General features: G+C 40.4%; 2 protein-coding genes across 4 annotated transcripts; one reads left to right on the top strand and one right to left on the bottom strand.

Moving 5' to 3' along the window:
* Positions 1 to 408: 408 nt before the first annotated feature.
* Positions 409 to 7,862, bottom strand: gabpa (GA binding protein transcription factor subunit alpha). Of its 3 annotated transcripts, none has more exons than XM_033618376.2 (10): positions 7,733 to 7,862; positions 4,750 to 4,849; positions 4,511 to 4,655; positions 4,310 to 4,394; positions 3,981 to 4,205; positions 3,697 to 3,891; positions 3,465 to 3,521; positions 2,007 to 2,132; positions 1,586 to 1,778; positions 409 to 1,162 (listed from the first exon to the last, which is right to left on the bottom strand). In XM_033618376.2, exons 2-10 carry the CDS (start codon positions 4,824 to 4,826, stop codon positions 940 to 942), a joined length of 1,326 nt encoding a protein of 441 aa, XP_033474267.1. In that variant the 5' UTR covers positions 4,827 to 4,849; positions 7,733 to 7,862; the 3' UTR covers positions 409 to 939. The 3 variants fall into 3 exon arrangements, with proteins under 3 accessions (XP_033474267.1, XP_033474269.1, XP_033474268.1); XM_033618378.2 differs by having other exon boundaries at positions 3,465 to 3,518; XM_033618377.2 differs by lacking the exon at positions 7,733 to 7,862 and adding an exon at positions 7,333 to 7,472.
* Positions 7,863 to 10,500: 2,638 nt separating this feature from the next.
* Positions 10,501 to 18,824, top strand: u2af1 (U2 small nuclear RNA auxiliary factor 1). Its single transcript, XM_033612908.2, has 8 exons — positions 10,501 to 10,614; positions 12,718 to 12,805; positions 13,292 to 13,358; positions 14,096 to 14,145; positions 14,769 to 14,867; positions 14,997 to 15,130; positions 15,714 to 15,806; positions 16,366 to 18,824. The coding sequence occupies exons 1-8, from the start codon at positions 10,571 to 10,573 to the stop codon at positions 16,493 to 16,495; spliced, it is 705 nt and encodes a 234-aa protein (XP_033468799.1). The 5' UTR covers positions 10,501 to 10,570; the 3' UTR covers positions 16,496 to 18,824.
* The last annotated feature ends 744 nt before the right edge of the window (positions 18,825 to 19,568 follow it).

Here is a 19,568-nt window from a genome sequence, read left to right as displayed (position 1 = left end):
ATTTTCCTGTTTCCCAAAAAGGGATGTGGCCTTGGTGATGACGTGATACTAGTGATCCAATATTTTAAATTAATATAAGCAACGTATTTTACATACATTAGGACATGTTTGGGGATTTTTCTGAGTGTATCTGAAACAATAGCCAAAACCATGTAAACTCAAAACTTAACCAAAACACACTCTTAATTCCAAATCAGCTCCAGACCTGGAAAACTGCTTTCTTAATTTCATAACTTTTTCAGGAATTTCATGACTGTGGGAACCCTGGTATTATTTCTAATTCTATACATTGTTTTAAAGAAAATCCTGCATCTTTGAAAGGTCTTGAGGTGTGTCAAATACACATTTACTAATTAAATAAAACATTACTTTCCAAGGCTGAGAGATGAAGAGACTGAATCACAGACGTTAAGAAAAATGCTTGCCACTTTATTCCCTCTAGTGGACAAAAAAGGGTCCAACAATTCAGGGAACAAACACTAAATAAAATACAAAACAGATCCTCTATAAATGGAAAATATGAAAATACACTTGTCCTTGTGGCTATCAAAAACATGAAGTACCGGTATATACAGTGGAAATGATCCTAAACTACAGACGAGGAACGCATTACACAAAGCTCACAGCTCAGTCAGACATTCAAGCATTCAGTCACATGCACACAACAACAGCACATCTCAGTAATCACGCAGACATTTGTCTCCTCATCCTGAACACACGTCTCTTGGTTAGAGTTAAAGAAAAGATAAAACTTTTAACCTGCCTCAGTCTAACTTGTAAAGACAATAACAGAGTTGTTAATCCGTACTGATCGGGGTCAGTCTTGCATTCCTGTGCCTGATAAACACAGCTGTGTCAAAAGAAGAGAACAGAGTTGATTTCCAATCAGTGGTGGAGAGCAAACTTTGGCAGCTGGACGGCGCTTTGCCACAGCCTCCTTCAACTGTCTTTGTCTAGTGTTGTGGTGGCCAGCGTCACTGTAGTGATGGGCTGACCGATGCCGTGCATCTGCATGCGGGCCAGTTTCTTCTGTTCGCACTCGGTCACCAGGTTGTTGAGCTCAGCAGCGCTGTAGCCGATCAGAGTTCTCAGGTCACACACAAACTTGTAGACAAAGCGCTTGCCCTGCACCTTGCTGATCATGTCCCCGTCGTAGTAATACCTAAATGAGAACATGAATGTCAGAATCTCACAAATAAAACCACACAGTTTAAGAGTGAAGCAAACCATGTCATGTTTTCAATGCTGCTGTCATAACGGAGATCTGCATTGGGTCAAGTACTTGCAAAAAAGGTGAAAACTCATCATGTTAACAGCTTTATAATGTCTTCTGTGGCCCTGGAGGAGCTTTGTCATCATCATCATCATCATGATCATCATCATCTCAGTCTTTTTTTAACAGAAAGGCCCCCCTTGTTTATCAAGCAGTTGCATTGAGGGAAATGTAGGATCTAGTGTGTCAGGATCATATTCCCCTCTAGGACTACAAGTCAGGATGTGGCTGCGACCATTTCTTAATCCGTCACCAACTCTATGGAAGTGTAATGCTGAGCCACTGGAGTACCCTTCAAAAACAGAAACAAACCTCAGGGCTCTGCTGAGTTTCTCGTAGTTCATCGTAGGCTTGTTCTTGCGCTGGCCCCATTTCTGGGCAACAAGCTCTGGCTGGTTGAGTTTGAACTCGCCGTCCTCGCCCACCCAAGAGATGCAGTCCCGTGCGTCCTTGTCTGTCAGCAGCTCCAGCAGGAACTGCCACAACTGGATCTGACCATTGTTTCCTGGCACCACAGAAACACAGCATTCAATTTAGTTTCATTTTTGGAGCAATTTCATATTCAATTATTTTCATTATACTTGCACAAAGGCTGTGTCGTAGTGGCCAAGGGTCTGATTCCAACCCATCACCCTTTGCCTTTTTCGGCACTTTCAGGCTATCTGAACAGAGGCCTGTAAGCTGTCTACATACGAGCTACATACAGAGCCCATGTGTGTAGTGTGTATAGTACCTGTGCGGTTGCCAGGCGAGCTGCGCTCCTCTCCTCCTGAAATTCGGGGAGCTCTGGGGCCACGGTTCTGCTTCAACACCTTGATGGCAGTGGGTGTGCTCACTTGGGCCGGGATTATCTGCACAGCTGCAGACACAGACAGGAAGGTTAGAGATAAACAGAATATTGTTCATCAGAACAACTGCTGGTGTTTAAATGATCTGACATCGATTCATAAAATCCTGAGATTAGTCTTTTAATGTATGCCTTTGACCGGAGACGTGTGAAGCTTTAACCCGGTTAGTCTTGTGTGGCCGCACTTTGGTTCTTCACACGAGATGTGGCCGGATGAGAGGCTAGTGAACTTCTTTTTATGCAAGCATACCGGGAGCTGCTCCACTGAAGGCACGGCCAAGCCTAAGGCAGATACCTGGTGCATTTCAGTTAAAAACTATGAATACAGAGAAGAGTGGGACAAAAGCAAAGCCATATGCACGTACTTGGCTTATCACCTGCTACTGTATGGATACAAATACATATAGCCTATAGTTAGCCTGGTTAGGTACCAGAACTGTGTTGTAGAGGCCTGTCCAAGGGTGTCGAACACCCTGGACCAAAAGTCAGTTAGGCATGTCCAAAATATGTGTAAATAGTCAGCTGGGGATTTCATACATCTATTATAAGCATCACTTTGATCAGGGTATTTTCTAGCCAATTTGGTGTTGGTAAGTGTGCCATCTGGAGAACCTTGCAATGCAATAGTCCCGTGTCTGGCACATCAATCAATCAATCATTTTATTTATAGAGCACTTTTCACATAGTGATAAGGAGTGCATAAAGGCAAGAATATCGCTCCAGTGGTTGTCAGAAATGTGAACACCCAAGTCTTGTTCCCAGGAGTCTTCGAGAGGTGCAGTGGGGCTGGGGTTTTTTCCATAAATAATTGATATTAACCGTTTTTGATCAAAGTCTAAGGTGAGAAATTGGTCAATTTGTGATTGAAAAAATGGGGAGACTGTTTTGGGGTGTCGATTTTAAATGAAAACTTTGGTATCTTTAAATATACACCAGGTTGGAGGGTTTCTTGTACAATTTACAGCATGAATCCTCTGAGAAATCCTTTCATATCTGAGAAAAAATGGTATTATAACTGATATATTCCTAATAAAATTGATACTGGAACAAATCGAAATGGAAATCAATTAGAACTGGGAGCTTTGAGAAATTCTGGGAAGCCCTGGTTCTTATTAAAGTTATTCCATCTGCAAGAAAAGGACATTTTTCTTCCTTTGAATGAACTGTCTGCTGCCCTGCAGGCTAGTAAAGGGGTTCTCTGTGTTGTGTCCCATCAGATCAGATAACTTGAGTGACTCATGACTGGCCAATTCCAGTCTTCAGCTGACTGCATGTAAGGGTATTGTCATGTTTCGGGGAAACCTTTAATTACCCCTCTGGCAGATTTTTCAGTAAAACACTTACGTTGATCGATGGTGACAGTGGCGTCCCCTCCGGACTGGTCCTGGCTTGCCAACACATCTGAACGAAGCACAAAGGATTAAGACAAAATCTGCATCAAATTCACCAGACCCACGTACAAATCAGATGCAACTTTGGCCTTCATTTGACTCCTTAAAACACCGTCAACCATTATCAGTGTGTGCAAGATGGATGCATAGTCTCCTAAAACCTACAGCGACTCTCTCTGACTTACATTTACGCAGGAGCTCCAGGTGACTCCAGAGTATCTCTCCATTGGGCACTTTATGTAGGAACTCTTCCTGGCTGAATGAGCAGAGATCTCGACCTGGAATGTGAATGCTGCCTATTTCCATCTCATCGATGTTAAACTCCTTCATCACCCACACAGCCCAGTGGATCACCTGATCAGCCGTCCAGAGCACAGGATCTGAAGAGAGCAAGAGAAACTGTGTTTATTCTCACCACATTAAGGATTGTCTTCCACACAGAAATGTATCTCATCAAAGTGTTTCTCACCGTATGGTATGCCCAGCCGGACCTGCTCTTTGCGGTAGCCTTCAAGTGCTGCGGCCCAGCGTGTAACCTGCTCGGAGGTCTCATCAGAAAGGCCAGATCGCTCCACAGCGATGAGCTGACCCTCTTCCACCAGTGCTCCCTCCTCTCCTGCTGCATCTGGATCAATCACCACCTCCACTGTTTCTACTGGCTTCACAATTTCCAAAATGTTTAGCTTCTCCTCACCTGGACGAGGGGAAAGAACACAAATTAGTGAGGCTGATGTAGGAATGTGCAAATGTGAACATCGACACAGACATGTTCTGATCTTTGAGGCATTTTATTAGTACCTGGTTTGGTTATAATTTGCAGGCTGAGCTGCACAGTGCCATCTGTCTTTACGCCTTGATCAAAGAGGCTGTGGTCAGGGTGAAGCTGAGAACAAAACAACACGTAAGCTGAGTCAGAAGTGAAGAAGGACATACTTTCTTGTTCAAGGGATAACTCTCAGACTGTTTTAATGGCAACAGCAACAAGAAATGCACAGTTACCTGGATGTCCTGCAAGCAGATGTCATATGCGTCCAGTGATATTTGGATACGAGGCTCCAAGAGCTTCTTCAAATTGCCAATGGGCTCATTGATGTCGATGTCTTGTTGAATCAGATCTGATGCAGTGATGGTCTGCTCCTCGACCCTACATGTAAAAGGAAAGTGAGGTTAAATAACTGTAAATGTGTATATGCTGCATGCAGAGGGTATGCAATTCAAATCACCATCATCTTGCTTACCCTTCCTCCAGGCACGCCTGTTTCTCCCGTTCATCGATCTCGATCTCTATCATCTCTTCTGTTTCACTTTTAGACATTCTGTTCGACGCAGAGAGCCAAACTGTGGGAAAGTAATGCAAGAGTGTTGGAAGAGAAACACTTAACAATATATTCATAAAGGCAGTAATGCTGAAACAATCACTAAAATAATCAACAATCTTGTCAACCAGCTGATCATTTAAGTTATTTATCAAGCAACAATGCCCAACTCTCTGGTTCCTGCCTCTCAAATGTGAAAACGTTATGCTCTTTTCTGTTTTATATCATTGTACACTGACTATTTTTAGGTTTCAGACTGTATGTTAGATAAAAACAACTTATTTGATGGCATCGCTTTGGGTTCTGGAAATTAGTGATGCACAATTCTCACAATTTCAGACATTTCAGAGCCTAAGTGATTAATAAAAGAAAAAAAAATTGAACAAGTGATTAACTGACATTAATTCTCACTAATAAGTGCTGTAGTTGAGGCCCTAAATTGTAGAGCTATTCAGTTTTAGAGGTGTACATGCCACTGTGTCAGTACTAGGGATGAAACAGTTAATGCTATCACATTAAAACATTGTGAAACTCCAGACAGTATTACCACGTCAAGATCTGAATTATCATTTCAACTGTGTTTGATTAAGGTGCTCTGAATAACTCACAATAAATACAGTCCAGTATCAACCAAAGTTAGCAACAGTTTCCCAGGTGCAGCACGCAACGATTTGTTTTACTATTGTTTACAGAGTGGGTGTGCAGCGGGCAAACCCAGTGATGCTGGCGGTCCCTTATCTTCATCTACAGTGGCACAGACACTTAAGCAAGAATTTCAGAGATGGGTTATCCTAAATGTTAAAACACATTTTATATGTTTTTATATGTTTACATATGGTATTGGCTATGATTTCATGTTTAAAAGTGCATAGTGCTGCTAATATATTTTGTGGTTTTCAATATAAAACTTGGTGAAATGACTTCAGTGTGTGTGTATCGGTATTTTTTGGACATTTTCAGTACATTTAACAACACCACAATATAACACATAACTGTGATAATTTTGGTCACTATAATCATGATATGAAACTTTCATACAGTTTCCTCTCTATAGTGGGTTATAATGCAACTGGATGGAGAATCTCCCCTTTATTTGACTTATTTTCAAAGGAGAGACTTTTTCACACATGTTTATTGACAAAATTGCTTCAATTTTAGTATTAAAACATTTGTTCAACCAAAAAACCTTTAAAGGTCATTCTGACTGATAATAAAAAAATATCATATAATACCATGGAACCGCAATATTTTCTGGGATGGTTATCGTACTGTAAGATCTCATACCACTGCAAACTTTAATATAAATCCCAAAATATTCAATAAAGTAAGAAAACTGTAAACATAGGGGACCCATTATATGTTTTGCTAGATGTTAAGTATTTCACTTCTATCTATGATGTCCCTGCTTGTGTTAATGGTTGTCTGCTTTTTCTTATCATAAAAAATAATAAAGTATAAACATAATAAGAAAAGAGTCAAAATTGTCACATTCAAAATGGCATTAAATTTCATAAATGATTTAATGGTGTTGTCATTTTAACGCTGCCATGAAGATATAAAAACATTCATTAAAACCATTGATTTTAACACAGTAATGTCACTAAATTGCACAAATACACTATGGCTCACTGCATTTTTCATTTATTATTCTGTAATTAAAAGGTTTAGTGGCACAAACATTTAGGAAAGCACTTTAAAAGTTGACATAATTGATGCCCAGCTGACAGAGAATATTTCGGCTGCAGTGTATAAATGTGTGGCAGTGGGTTAAGGGTCCATGATGTGAATATGAAGCAGCAGTTGGGGGGTTTTCTCCTGTAAAGGCCTCTGAGCCTCGACTTCTCGTTGGCCGCCTGGAACAGTTCACTGTCTGCTCCAACTGCTAACGTTAGCCAACTCGAGGGCGAGGCTTTGGCGTCTAAAGGCCAACTGCTAGGCCATTAGTTACCAAAAATAGTCACCAAACACATCCACACATCGTGAACACATGTTGTAAAAACGCATAAATGTTGGATTTAAACACCTGGCCACACGTGTGGATCCACTGAAGCTGGTCCACAGTGAACCAAGTTAGCTACTGTTTTGGAAGCGAATGCTCCGCGGGGCGAGGCAGCCCATTACACAACCGTCGGTCCCGACGTGCTAAACAACGGTTAAAATATCCTAGAAACGCATTGCGCTCCATAGCGAAAACAAATCTTTGTTAAATCACACTTTAACTCTGCGCGTAGAAAACTTTTAAAACGGAAATAGAATAAACGGAAACAAAACAGCATAGGGCAAATGGAAAGGAGCCGGAAATCCTGGCTAAGGTTTACAGCGTTACAAGACTTCCGAGAGCAGCCGCGATAAATACGACACAAGCTACACAGGGAAACTAACACCACAGAGCCACTGCGATGTCGCTAATATACTCTAAAAACGCTCGGTTACACACAAACTGCTGCTATACAAAGAAGCACGGACTGAAAATTAGTTTTTAATCGTCTCTGGATGTATACGCACTGTGTGTTTGAGGTTGGACGGTGATCAGCGCCGCGGCAGCAGACAGTCTCCTCTTCACGGCTGTTAGCAACCTAGCTAACACACAACTGCTAAAACTGGGTTTGTCCAAAATAAACTAACGCTGTTTCAGTTTCTCCAGATAACCAGAAATCGCCAGGAGCAGCTGTGCTATCTTGCTAGCTGCAGTGGAAGTTGGCCAATACTCTGAGTGTGTTTTTATGACTAGCTTGAAAGGTAGGCGTCCTCTTCCCACTAAGCTAAGTAGTCAACAACAGCTAGCTAGCTAGCTAGTGAGCCACAAAATAGCGGGAAGACCAAGCACGACAAACAGTCCCCTTACATGACCGCAGTTAAGTACACTTTCTGTAAAACAAGCACGTTTTGTGAGACATACCCATACCTTTTAAAATTCAGGCCTTGGTAGATGTTGGATTGTGTTCAACTGTGGTAGATAAAGCAGCCAAAATTCTCACAGTCGAGTCGTATCATGCAAGTTTTTGGTCAACTACACACACACTCATAGGAGGGGCGGAGACTAACTGGCAAGACAGTTACCCTAAAACTAGTATGGAAAACACTAAATGTCACTTCTCTTTATTTTAGCGTGGACTTTATTCGCTTTATCATAATTTTGGATCGTATTATTAGAGCTAATATGTGTCCAGCACATGAAGTTTGGCTTTTTAATAAACATGTTTCCCCATCAGTTTTAAATATCATGGTTAATCATCCATTTAAAATACACTCTGATTGCTTAAACAAACATATTCCCATCAGCTTCCACTAACTCAGTAACATGCTATGTGTCCTCATGTGACCGCATTTTTATTTTGAAGTTCCCCCTGTTTCCTGTAAGATGTTTAAGCACGGAAATAAAGCCTAGGAATTAAATCAAAGTATGCAGAGGCCACTATTTTGATAGCAGCTATTTTAGATACTTGCAACAGGGTGGGTTACCCTGCTAGGGTGCCCAGGGGTAAAGATGAGCCGTGTGCCTCTATTCAGCCTCCCCCTACACGCACATCCCCCTAAACAGTCATATTTCCTGTGTTTAAGAATATGGACAATTTAAGCATAACATATCAAAGGTGACACAGGCTGCATGTTCAAAATCTCATTACTAGATAAACATGCAATGGCCAGTTCAGGGCTCATATCAAGTCAGTACCTGATCCAGTGGTGTAGTGGATGAGGTGGGCGTACTACTATGTAGATGGGTGAGTTCCCGAGGAAGAAGTAGGTATGCCCTCCCATATATTCCAGTGTTTTATGGCTGATAAGCCGGTATACTTTAAAAGGCCAGAAGAAGAGGTGGGTGTACTCTCCACTATGCTACAGCACTGGTCCATCCAGGGCTGAGGACCCAGGAGAGGAGGGTATACGCAGGTCTACTGGGTATACCCTCCTCTCTTTTTGGCTTATAGGTGGGTGTACTGTAAAAGGCCAGAAAAGAGATGGGTATACCCTCCACTACACCATAGCACAGGTCCCTCCAGGGCTGAGGGTCTAGATATGAGCTCAAAACATTTAGCCTTTCTCCAGTTCTTTATCCAGCCTTGGTTTTTGTGTCTTTATGTATCAGGTAAAAGCTGTGTGATGGTTACATTAATGCACACTAGTATGTTTGGTCGTTTTATTTTTGCAGACTTGTAAAGAATAGTTTAGACAAACTGTGATATTCAGTGTTGCATGTTCTGTGCAATGGCAAAACCAATTGCCTGTCCAACATCAGCCTCTAAAAATTTCTTACATTATCATGAATCCTGAATGTGTTGAATCACAGATTTGCACTATTGCTGTTCTGCTGTTTAATATCTGAAGGACAAACCGATATCTGTAGATGTGATTCTGATGTTTTCCAGTCATGTTTCTAACTCTTGCTTGATTTTTTTTTTTTAATTAAATGCATAAAAATTTTGAGTTTACTAATAAACTTGATGAAAACAAATTGGTCTTGTTTGTGGCCTTAATGATTCCTTTGTTTAATGTATCATTTTCATGTCTGTCATAATGTTGCTCCCTGGGGATCACTAAGATTTGTCATTTAAGAAAGATTTAATGAAATGAAACGACATGTAAAAAGCCAGACAATTGTAAGCATTTAAGCTACAGAAAGACCATTTGGATCCTATGGCATCATGTGTATAAGTCATGCTTTCAAGGTCCACTGCCCTCCCCCAGTACTCAGGTTAAAGTTAGCTTTACATTTGCATTTATATACAATCACATTTGCTAATCCTTGAACATAATTCACATTATTATTCACATTATATTTATTCATCCAGCAAAACATGATCACTTCAGTTTAAATCCTGATCGTAGCGAATAATTTACTGCAGGGTTAAACCAGTAGATTCAGAGGTATTGAAGGATGCTACATGTGCAGCACATAAAGAGTGTATTGTTTACGTACAGTATGAAGGCAGCTCTTGTTTCGAAAGGCACGGTCGAGACGGAAATGACCGATATTGACGAATATCCTGTTTGGGTGTCGTAACTTCAAAATAAAAGCGGTTAATTCCAAGTAGTGTGTTGAAGTGCATGTACTGGTAAAGGCACATATGAATAAGACGTGAAAAAGTTTTACACTTCACCCTTAGAGTCTGCACATAAAGACTCATAGTCAGCAGTTTTCTTTTATAACCTATATGGTTTTAAAATTAGCTTTACAGACACAAGATGAGCTCCATGAATGAACAAAAATAATTACAGTTCATTGAAAATGTGAGGGCAGAACAGGCTAGTGAGTATATATTTACATATTTGTGTATTATTAAACTTAAAAATTATAGACTCAAAATCCAAGCACATTATAGGATTGGCTGAGTCACAGGGTCTCTATTTTTATTATAATTATTTCGGTGATAATATTAGGGTACATAATTCTAACAGGAGTAGTTTGGCATACACAATGCAAACCAGTACATTACCTAACTATGAGCTCTAAAACCAACACAGTTAAATCCTCAACTTTTGGACACAGTATCAATAAAATTTAGTTTCATTTTCTAGCACTGTTTGCTATATAAGTTTCACAAAGATAGCACTTATTGCATGTATATTGTATGTAATTACCTGATATTGTCCTAGTGTGGCTATTTCACTGTTAAAATTAATGTATGTGTGCAGGTTTTGTCAATAGCTACATGTTGGAGATTATAGATTATACATTTATGGTGAAGGACGTGGACCGGAAGTATCGCCGTTGCTGCGGGTGCTTGAACACAGGCGAGCCAAGATGGCAGAGTACCTGGCATCCATTTTTGGGACAGAGAAAGATAAGTAAGTAGTTATCGTTGTTTTATTTGATTGCTGGGCGGTTTTTGTTTGCTATATTTGCTAAAGTTCCCGTTGACTAGCAGCACGTTGTAAAGCGGTGTTCGTAGACTTCAGCTGGTGGCCGGCTTTAGCAACTAGAAGCTAAGCTAGTGTTAGCATGCTAGCTAACGTTTGTAAAATACCGCGCCGTGATTGCATCTGTGTGCTGTGTTGTGTGGCGCTGGGACGGACAGAAAACAATTAAAACGAGTTACTTTTTCAGAAATAAAACAGAATAATTTCGGTTATCAAACTTTATTAAATTTAACTCCAAATCCCACCTACCCTCGTGCCAGCCAACCATAGTTAGCTACTTTGTAAAACCCATAATGGTCTTTGTTACGGTGGGAAACTCACGGATAGTCCCACCGTGCGAGCCCCTCACTTTGTTATTAACGTTAATTAACGGTTCCCTAGCCGTTTAATCGCACAGTGTTAACATTATTTATCATTTTGAGCAGTAAATTCACAGTAAGTAAATGAATGGAGGCAGGCGTGTCTCTACTCTATACTAAGTGTATCACGTTAACGTTACTTTAACGTTACTTTGTTCCAACTTCACTGCCTCCTAACACTCCTGACATGCCCCTACTGACCTCAATTAAGTGAAACACAAACACGGATCTTTTACAACTAATGGAAAAGCTTTTTTAACCTAAGATGACAGAGGATTTTCCATATTAAAGTCGTTTATATTGGTATTGCTCACCCCCTGGAGACATGATGATGTCTTTAAACATATTATAAAAACAAACACTTACTTGTTTCACTATCTGTTTCTCTTAAACTCTCTGTAACACAGACAAAAATGGCCTTGTTCAACCCGGCTCAAAAGAAATAATGTGATGTACACAGAAGGGCCTGGAACCATGAGTTGATTAATTGAATAGTGGCATTTTTTCTATAATCCATTTATCATTTTAGTCCCTTTTCAAGTATAAATTAGATTACACCCTGCTAGATTACATTTATTGAGCCAGATTGAATTTTCAGACATAGTAACAAAGTGTAAAGAGTGTTTTTATATTGACCCAGACTCAGGGGTCAGCAACCTTTATTATCAAATGAGCCAGATTAGGCAAAACCAATAATTAAAACATATTTTTGGAGCCGTACATCATATTTGAGACAGCTTGTCAATAGGGATGCACTATATTGGATTATGTTGCCGATGTCCAATAGGCCGTTATATATAAAAACTTAATGAACTGATAATTGATACTGCTATCAATATATACACTTTTTTTCCCCACCCAATTTTAGTGAAAAATTAGTGGAAATTCTTCCGTCTTCTGTAGTGGAATTAACATCATATTATTCATGCATACTCTTATCATGACGGCCCACCAGAAGATGGAGACGTGAAATAGAAAGCTTTTCAATGTATGTAATATTCATTCATTGTGCAAAATAAGAAAAAGCATTTTGGCTGATTCGGATAATTCATTTGAAAGCTGATATCGGCCGATACTGATAACGTGCTGATATTATCGTGCATCCCTTATTAAATCTAATTTAGCCTTCCAACATTACCAATAGATATAAACATTCAAACATTCATTAATATGTTTTAAGTCAAGGTGGCTACTCTGCAGTGGGCTAGTTATGATTATTTGGTACTTGATTATTTTGCAGTGTTGGTGGTGAAAGCAAACAATTCTGTCCAGGCACTATTAAATTCTCTATCATCCTTTCAGACTTCCTTTTTTTGGATTTGGCATCTATAGTTAGCTTACTAAGGATAAGCCAAGACCACCATTAAGGTTCCACAAAATTCATAGTAAAAGGCACAAAGCAGAAGTTGTGGACACACCACTTGGGTAGTTGACGAAATGTTTAAACACTTTTTTTTTTTAGTCAGTGTATAGGCTACACATTTTTACAACTGGAAAAAAGGAAATCACTTTAGGCCTACAACAATAATAAATGAAACTGAAACTTATTTATTCATATAGTTTTTAGTCAAAGCTGCAGGGAGTCACAGGTGGGGGGCTAAAGAGCCACATGCAGCTCCAGGGTTGCTTAACCCTGCCCTAACTCATTTTCATTATTGTATTTTCTCCCCAGGGTCAACTGCTCTTTTTATTTCAAAATTGGTGCCTGCCGACATGGCGACCGCTGCTCCAGATTACACAATAAACCAACATTCAGCCAGGTAAGATCATACTGTTTTTTTCCTTGTTCTAAAATATCCTAATATAGATAAACTGATAAGGGAAGCTACTATTTTCAGTCAAATGGAAATTATGGGGAGACTTAGTTCTGTAATGGACATGGCATATCCACCATGTAATGTTTAGTATTAGGGGAAAAAATGACTTGACTTGCTACAAGTTCTAGTCACATGTAGTGTGCATCTTTGACTCAAAGATGATTACGTTGTCTGGCTGATATTAGTAGAACTTAAAGACTTTGAGTCCTACTAATATCAGGCAGGCAACTGGACAGGGAAATATTTGAATAGGGTTTATCTGAATATCTGAATATATTTGCAGAAAGCACTGAAAACATTACTTTTTTCTGGTTATCCGTATACTCAGTCAGCATAGGATTGCTAAGGATATTTACAGTGTTTCTTTGATAGTTTTCTGTGCTCTTGACACAAACAATCCATTTCTTAATTAACATTTTTGTGTTTCAGACAATTGCCCTCCTGAACATTTACCGGAACCCTCAGAACAGTGCCCAGTCTGCTGATGGGCTGACCTGTAAGTGCTTCTATACGTTCTGACAGTTTTTAATTTGCATTGGAAGAGATGTGCAGAGTATTTTCTTTAGTGTAACTGGGAGACCACATTTATTAATTATTTATTTATATGTTAGTAAAAGCCCTAATTGTTGAGAGTTTGACTCATCAATAGGAATTTGTTTTCAAACCAAATTCTAAAAGAGGAAGGGCTTGCTTTTATGTAGAATGTAACGATTGCTCAGAAGATTATTTGGGGGAGGGGGGCGTCATGTTTATAAATTAGCTCAGGATAAAATAATTTGTTCAGGCAAAGCAGAAACTAATACTGGAATCTTATCAATATTGTAATTACAGATTAAAATAAATTTAAGGCCACCAGCCTCTAGGAGCTCTTCAGGTAGTACCTAAGTGGTAGTCCTATGATGTGATGTCAGCGTTTTAACCTGCAAGAAGTCGCACCTAAAGTCCCCTCTGTATTTATTGTACAGTTATAAATGTAATTGTTCTCTACTGAAAGCAGGCGTTAAATTGTATTGACGAGTGATCTAACCTTAAGAAGCCTGTTTGGAGGCATCAGTGTTATGTTAGTCCACCCAAGTGACCTCATGCCACTCAATCCAGTCATTCACCCTCCTGAAAAAAGCACATTGTGTCCAGAATTTGTGTTTAACACAGAATTTACTGCAGAAATTATAATGTAATATCCATGTGTCGTTGTTTTGTATTCCCGTTATAATTCTCTCTTATAACCACTAGGTGCCATCAGTGACATGGAGATGCAGGAGCACTATGATGAGTTTTTTGAGGTAAGTAATGCCACTCTGAAGATAGAATGCAGGTCTGCCTCAAACCATGACTACACCACTTTGCCCCGGATACATTTTCTTTGACTTCTTTGGAGGAAATAATTTAATAATTATTATTATAATTGGGCCACTTAAAACATGACTATAAATACTTCCTGTTGTAAAACCTCAGGCAGTCACATTAGGGCAGTGGGTCTGTTTTGCATGTAAAAGCACCAAATTATATCTTAATGTCAAACTCTTCCTTTAATGGACTGAAACTCAACATTTCAGCTAAGGGTGCTTTCACACCTGCTCTGTTTGGCTCTAAGTGTGGTTCGTTTGGGCAGGTGTGAACATGTTCCGACCTCGATCCGAACCAGCTGCAGTCACATGACACATTGTTTGGGTTAAACATGAGCATGTTACCGTCCTGGAGGATTATTAATGTGCACCTCCTCCTGTACTGCCTTAATATGCACATTCAGCACATCCAAAGACTCAAAACATTGTTTTCTAGTTGTAGCCGCACCTCGTTCTCAAATTGTATGGTTTGACTAAAATGAACAAATCAAGCGAACTCTAGGTCTGAAAGCACCCTAACATTCAACTACATAACGTCACCCTTAATTTTTCTCTCGCAGGAGGTCTTCACAGAGATGGAAGAAAAGTATGGCGAGGTGGAGGAAATGAATGTATGTGACAACCTTGGGGACCATCTAGTGGGAAATGTGTATGTGAAGGTGGGTGTCAGGTCTAAAATCTGTCAGTGTTACCACTGCTGTAATGCCATGTGTTTTTAGCTTGGATCCAGAGCTGGTGATTTTTCCTCTTCAAATAAACTCTGTGTGTCTCTTGATGGTCCTTTGTAGTTCCGTTATGAAGAGGACGCTGAGAAGGCCGTGATAGACCTGAATAACCGGTGGTTTAATGGACAGCCAATCCATGCTGAGCTCTCCCCTGTCACAGACTTCAGAGAAGCCTGCTGTCGCCAATATGAGATGGGGTGAGTGCTACGTGATAGGACACAGCTTGTTACACAATAAACCAATAAGAAACTGTGGGAGGGCAGACTCAGACTAGAACCTAGAAGAACAGTTGCTTATTGAAACACTTCCCCATTAATGCTTTCGATGACGGTGTACTCTTGATAAAACAAAGAGGAAGTTCAACACTGTGTTTACTTAAATCTGTAGGACATCTCTGTTCAGGGTTTCAGCCATTGCAACAATGACCCCTTTAAAAGATATAATGTCTGGTTACTACGACCTTGCTGCACCCAGTTGTCTCCCATAAAGATAAAGGACAGGATCATTTTTATGTTTTTTACTTTCTACTACTTTTCTACATTCTTTATGCTCCCAGTTTATTCCCTGAGATAATCCACTTATTTCTGATTCCTAAAGTATGTCGCACATCTTTGTTTTTAAGATGATGTCTCTCTCCATCAGCAAACTGTAGCTTGTATGTTGCAGCTGCTGTTTTAAACTTGTTCTCCACTGACATTCCTCAGTGTCTTTTACCTCACATGTTATTTGGCGTATTATTCTTTTCTGCTCTAACTGCGCCACGCTGTCCTCTCTCCGCAGGGAATGCACTCGTGGTGGCTTCTGTAACTTCATGCATCTGAAGCCCATCTCACGTGAACTGAGGAGAGAGCTCTATGGGCGTCGGAGGAAGAGGTATGAATATCAGTTACCTTATACACTCAGGCACTACAGTTCAGTTCAGTTAGGCACTAGATGTTGCAATCCCTGATGCGCAAACTTGAGACTTTGAGTGGGAGTAATATTGCTGTCTGGGGGTCCAAGTGGGAGCCCAAGGATTAGATGGATAGAAAAGAGCATAGGGAAGGCAGAGCCAAGGAGAGACATCTGTGCGGACTGAGCTCTCCCTGCTGGACCGGGCCGTACACTCTACCTCCTCCTACTCCCTCATTTTGATGAGGGAAGAAACGAACAGGAGAAAAACATACCAAACTTAAATTGAAGTGGAGTTTAACTGGTTTATTGTTGTTGCACTTACTTGCGATTGTGGGTTAAAGTTAGAGCCATGCTACGGGAGGAGGGGTAGCGGTGTAGGGAGGATGTTTCAATGATAGGGTATGATAGAGGGCTAATTGGCAACACCTGGCGCCCCCCTCTGCTTTTAATCCCTAGTACCCTGCTGTTGTGAGTGGTGAACATGAACGTCTGGGTGTTCTCACAGTAATTCATAATCACTCCTCCTGCACTCCCACAGCCGCCACAGGTCCCGGTCTCGATCGAGAGAGAGGCGATCTCGCTCGAGGGACAGAGGTCGAGGAGGTGGAGGTGGCCGTGACCACGAGAGACGTCGCTCCCGAGACAGAGAGCGTTCAGGACGGTTCTGAACCACAAGCCATGACTACTTGTCCTTCCCTCCCGGTATCCATCCCCAGTCTTTTTTTTTTTTTTTTTTTTTTTTTTTAAGTTTGTACCCTTCCAGGTCTATTCAAGGACTGACTGAGAGGTACCTGATTTTGAAGCTGTGACAGCATTGATGAACTTGTCTGTTCTTGATTTCTGAAAATGACTTTCACCTCATTAAATTTAACATTTTTACTTAACATGACTGATGAATCATACTTGTTACTACATAGCATTAATAATGTTTTTATGTGCTGCCTTCCTGTTGGAAATACAGTAAGAACTAAATGTTACTAAACCAAACGTGTAGTTAGTTATTCAGCTCATTTCATTGCTCTGAGGTCGCAGTTTCAGATGAAAGCCCCGCATCAGAGTTCCTTTGACAGTCCTTTAAAACAGAAGGCAGCAAAAAGATCTTTTTCTGTTGGTCTTCGCTCTTTTGAAAAACACCTGATAATTTGTTTTGAGAACAGCCAGAGTAGATTCAAACAAAGTCCTTAAATCAGAACAGTCCTGCTGTATTTTCATGTTCACTTACACTGAGTGAGCTTATATCATTTCTGCAGAGAGTTTTTTTTTTTACTGTACAGATTTCCAGATGGGTCAGTGTATGTGTAACTTTTGGGTTTTGTACATCAGAAATCATTCTGCCCTGGCTATGGTCGTGTTTTATAGTATTGTGCACAGGGTAATATAATCTGCTGAAGCTTAACTTTGTGCTGTGGTCCTGGATGTTTTGTGCCATTTAAGATGGTGCTCAAGTAATGAAATACATTAACTTAAGTACAGTTTTTGAGTTTCTTGTAATTTGTTCACATCCAAGTGTTAAAGTTCTTTAGCTTGAATATATCAAAGGACAATAACAACTTAGAAAATAACCTGATGTGGCACCAGGGAAGAAGAAGTCCAAAAAAACAACCAGCAGCGTGGGTTTTAAAGCAACCTGGACAGTGGCCCAGGTGATGACCTTCAGCTCTAATCAGTGAGGAACCAGGAACCCTGGAAGTACACACAAAACACACACAAACCCTGACAGAGGCCCACAGGCTGTCACAGTATTAAACGTGTATGCATAATAAGAAGAAATATGTAAATAAAGAGATGTTAAAGGGGAACAATGCCCGTTTTCAAAATTCACGTGTTATTCCTGTGGTTTGAGACAGTCCAAAAATATTAGTTAACATAAACGTTTACCTAAAGTCTGGAGCTGCTCCATTAATAATGAACTGTGAAAGATGTTCTAGATGGCACAGAGCACCCAGGGGAATGTTCTGAGTATATGGGAACATTTTCTATTCAGAACATAGAACACTACAACAGAATAAAGCTAATTTGGGTATAAAAACACAAACATTTTATGAGTCCACAAATCAGGCTCCAAATGACTGTCTATGGAGCAGCTCCAGACGTAATAAATGGTAAATGGACTGCAGTCTTCTGACCACTCAAACCGCATTTACACAACATGTCACGTTCACATACAGGTGGCCGAGGCTGCCGCCTGCTGCTCAGCGACCATTCACACGCTCTCTCACACCAATGGGGCAGCTATCAGGAGCAATTCAAGGTTTTGTATCTTACGCAAGGATGCTTTGACATGTGGAGTGGAGGAGCCAGGGATTGAGCTGCCAATATTGCGATTGGAGGATGACTCACTACCTCTGAGCCCCAGCTGCCCTAGATATACCCTATGACATCACAAGTTTGAGACTTCTTTGGTTTCTGGCGTTGAGAGCTCATACTCCCAAATATTGATTGAACTTTAATAGACCATGGAAATACACACTGGGATTCTTAATTAAAGTGATGTTACCCTTTAAAATATAGTAATATAAATTGGTGGAAGACAGTGCTGACGGTACTATCTATCTACGTACCTACCTACCTATCTAGAAGCACAATGGGTGACATGTCTGCTGAGTGTGGCGGCCTTGCAAGAACGTGGACGTTTTCAGCAAGGCAGACAAATGGCATGACATTGGGTCTCAGGATCTTGTCGCAATATCTCTGTGCATTCAAACAGCCATCAATAAAATGCACCTGTGTTCCTTGTCTGTAGCTCATGCCAGCCCAGAGTCGTAAAATAAAGACAGTGCAGGCAGTGCGGTTGCTCTCTGGCCTGGGAGGTGGGGCGCCCATAGAGAAAGCGGGCCCTCCAACAATGAGTTGGGTAGAGAATGGGCCTTTCTGTGTGATTGCTGTCTTGAAAATATTCCTATGTTCAAAGAAGAACTCGCATTACATTCAAAAAGGTGCCATTTGCCATATATGCTCTTGAAAAAGGCAAATAAACTATAAAATGATTAAATTAAATGAATAATTTCTTATTTTCTTTGGATTTTTTGTTACATACAGATGCAATGATGATTAACATACAGTAACATATACTGTATGTTGCTGTTTTGAGACTCAACATGTGACCAGACAATAGCGTGCAATGGGGCCTGTTGTAACTACCTTACGCCACTGTGCCAGCCCATACCATAACCCCACTGCCACCATGGGACACTGTGTCCACAACATTGGCATTAGCAAACTGCCTGCACACACATGCCATATATAAGCTGTCTGCCATCTGCCTGGTACAGGATAAACTGGGACTAATCTGTGGAGAAATCTAGAAGTAGTGTGTCTTAAAGCACACATAATACGAACAGAAGACTGTTTTTCCAAATTATTCTGCTGATGGAGGAAAGTTTTTTTTTCTCTGTGCTCACCTTAAATCTGAGTTCAAGTGTTTGTATGAGAGTGGTTTTCTGACAAAACTAGTTTTGACGTCAATCACAGTTCGAGTTTCAAATTACGCAAGTGTGATGTGGAAACTTTAAAGAGAGTAGCAAGAGACACACATATTTCTATTCTAGATAGATGAATTGTACATGTCTTATCAGAAGTAAATGGTGTATCACAGAAGAGAAATCTTTCATATTAAAAAGACAAATCACTTGTTTGTTCTGTTATGTCCTCACGTGGCCTGTTGTTACCACATGTAGTGTCTCAATAGACCAGAAGGAGGCAGTACTGACACACAGGCTGTGCACTGGATGTGATGCATCA

Source organism: Epinephelus lanceolatus, chromosome 14, assembly GCF_041903045.1.
Source record: "Epinephelus lanceolatus isolate andai-2023 chromosome 14, ASM4190304v1, whole genome shotgun sequence".
NCBI lineage: Eukaryota > Metazoa > Chordata > Actinopteri > Perciformes > Serranidae > Epinephelus > Epinephelus lanceolatus.
This window is presented reverse-complemented; position numbering and strand designations above follow the sequence as displayed.

Bases quoted from the DNA above. Each gene is read 5' to 3' on its own strand.
- gabpa (XM_033618376.2), bottom strand. From the start codon at position 4,826: ATGTCTAAAAGTGAAACAGAAGAGATGATAGAGATCGAGATCGATGAA. The intron at 4,656-4,749 runs GTAAGCAAGATG...TTTTACATGTAG, and splicing joins CAGGCGTGCCTGGAGGAAGG to GGTCGAGGAGCAGACCATCA. The intron at 4,206-4,309 runs GTACTAATAAAA...CCCCTCGTCCAG, and splicing joins GCAAATTATAACCAAACCAG to GTGAGGAGAAGCTAAACATT.
- u2af1 (XM_033612908.2), top strand. From the start codon at position 10,571: ATGGCAGAGTACCTGGCATCCATTTTTGGGACAGAGAAAGATAA. The intron at 10,615-12,717 runs GTAAGTAGTTAT...TTTTCTCCCCAG, and splicing joins TTTGGGACAGAGAAAGATAA to GGTCAACTGCTCTTTTTATT. The intron at 13,359-14,095 runs GTAAGTGCTTCT...TATAACCACTAG, and splicing joins GTCTGCTGATGGGCTGACCT to GTGCCATCAGTGACATGGAG.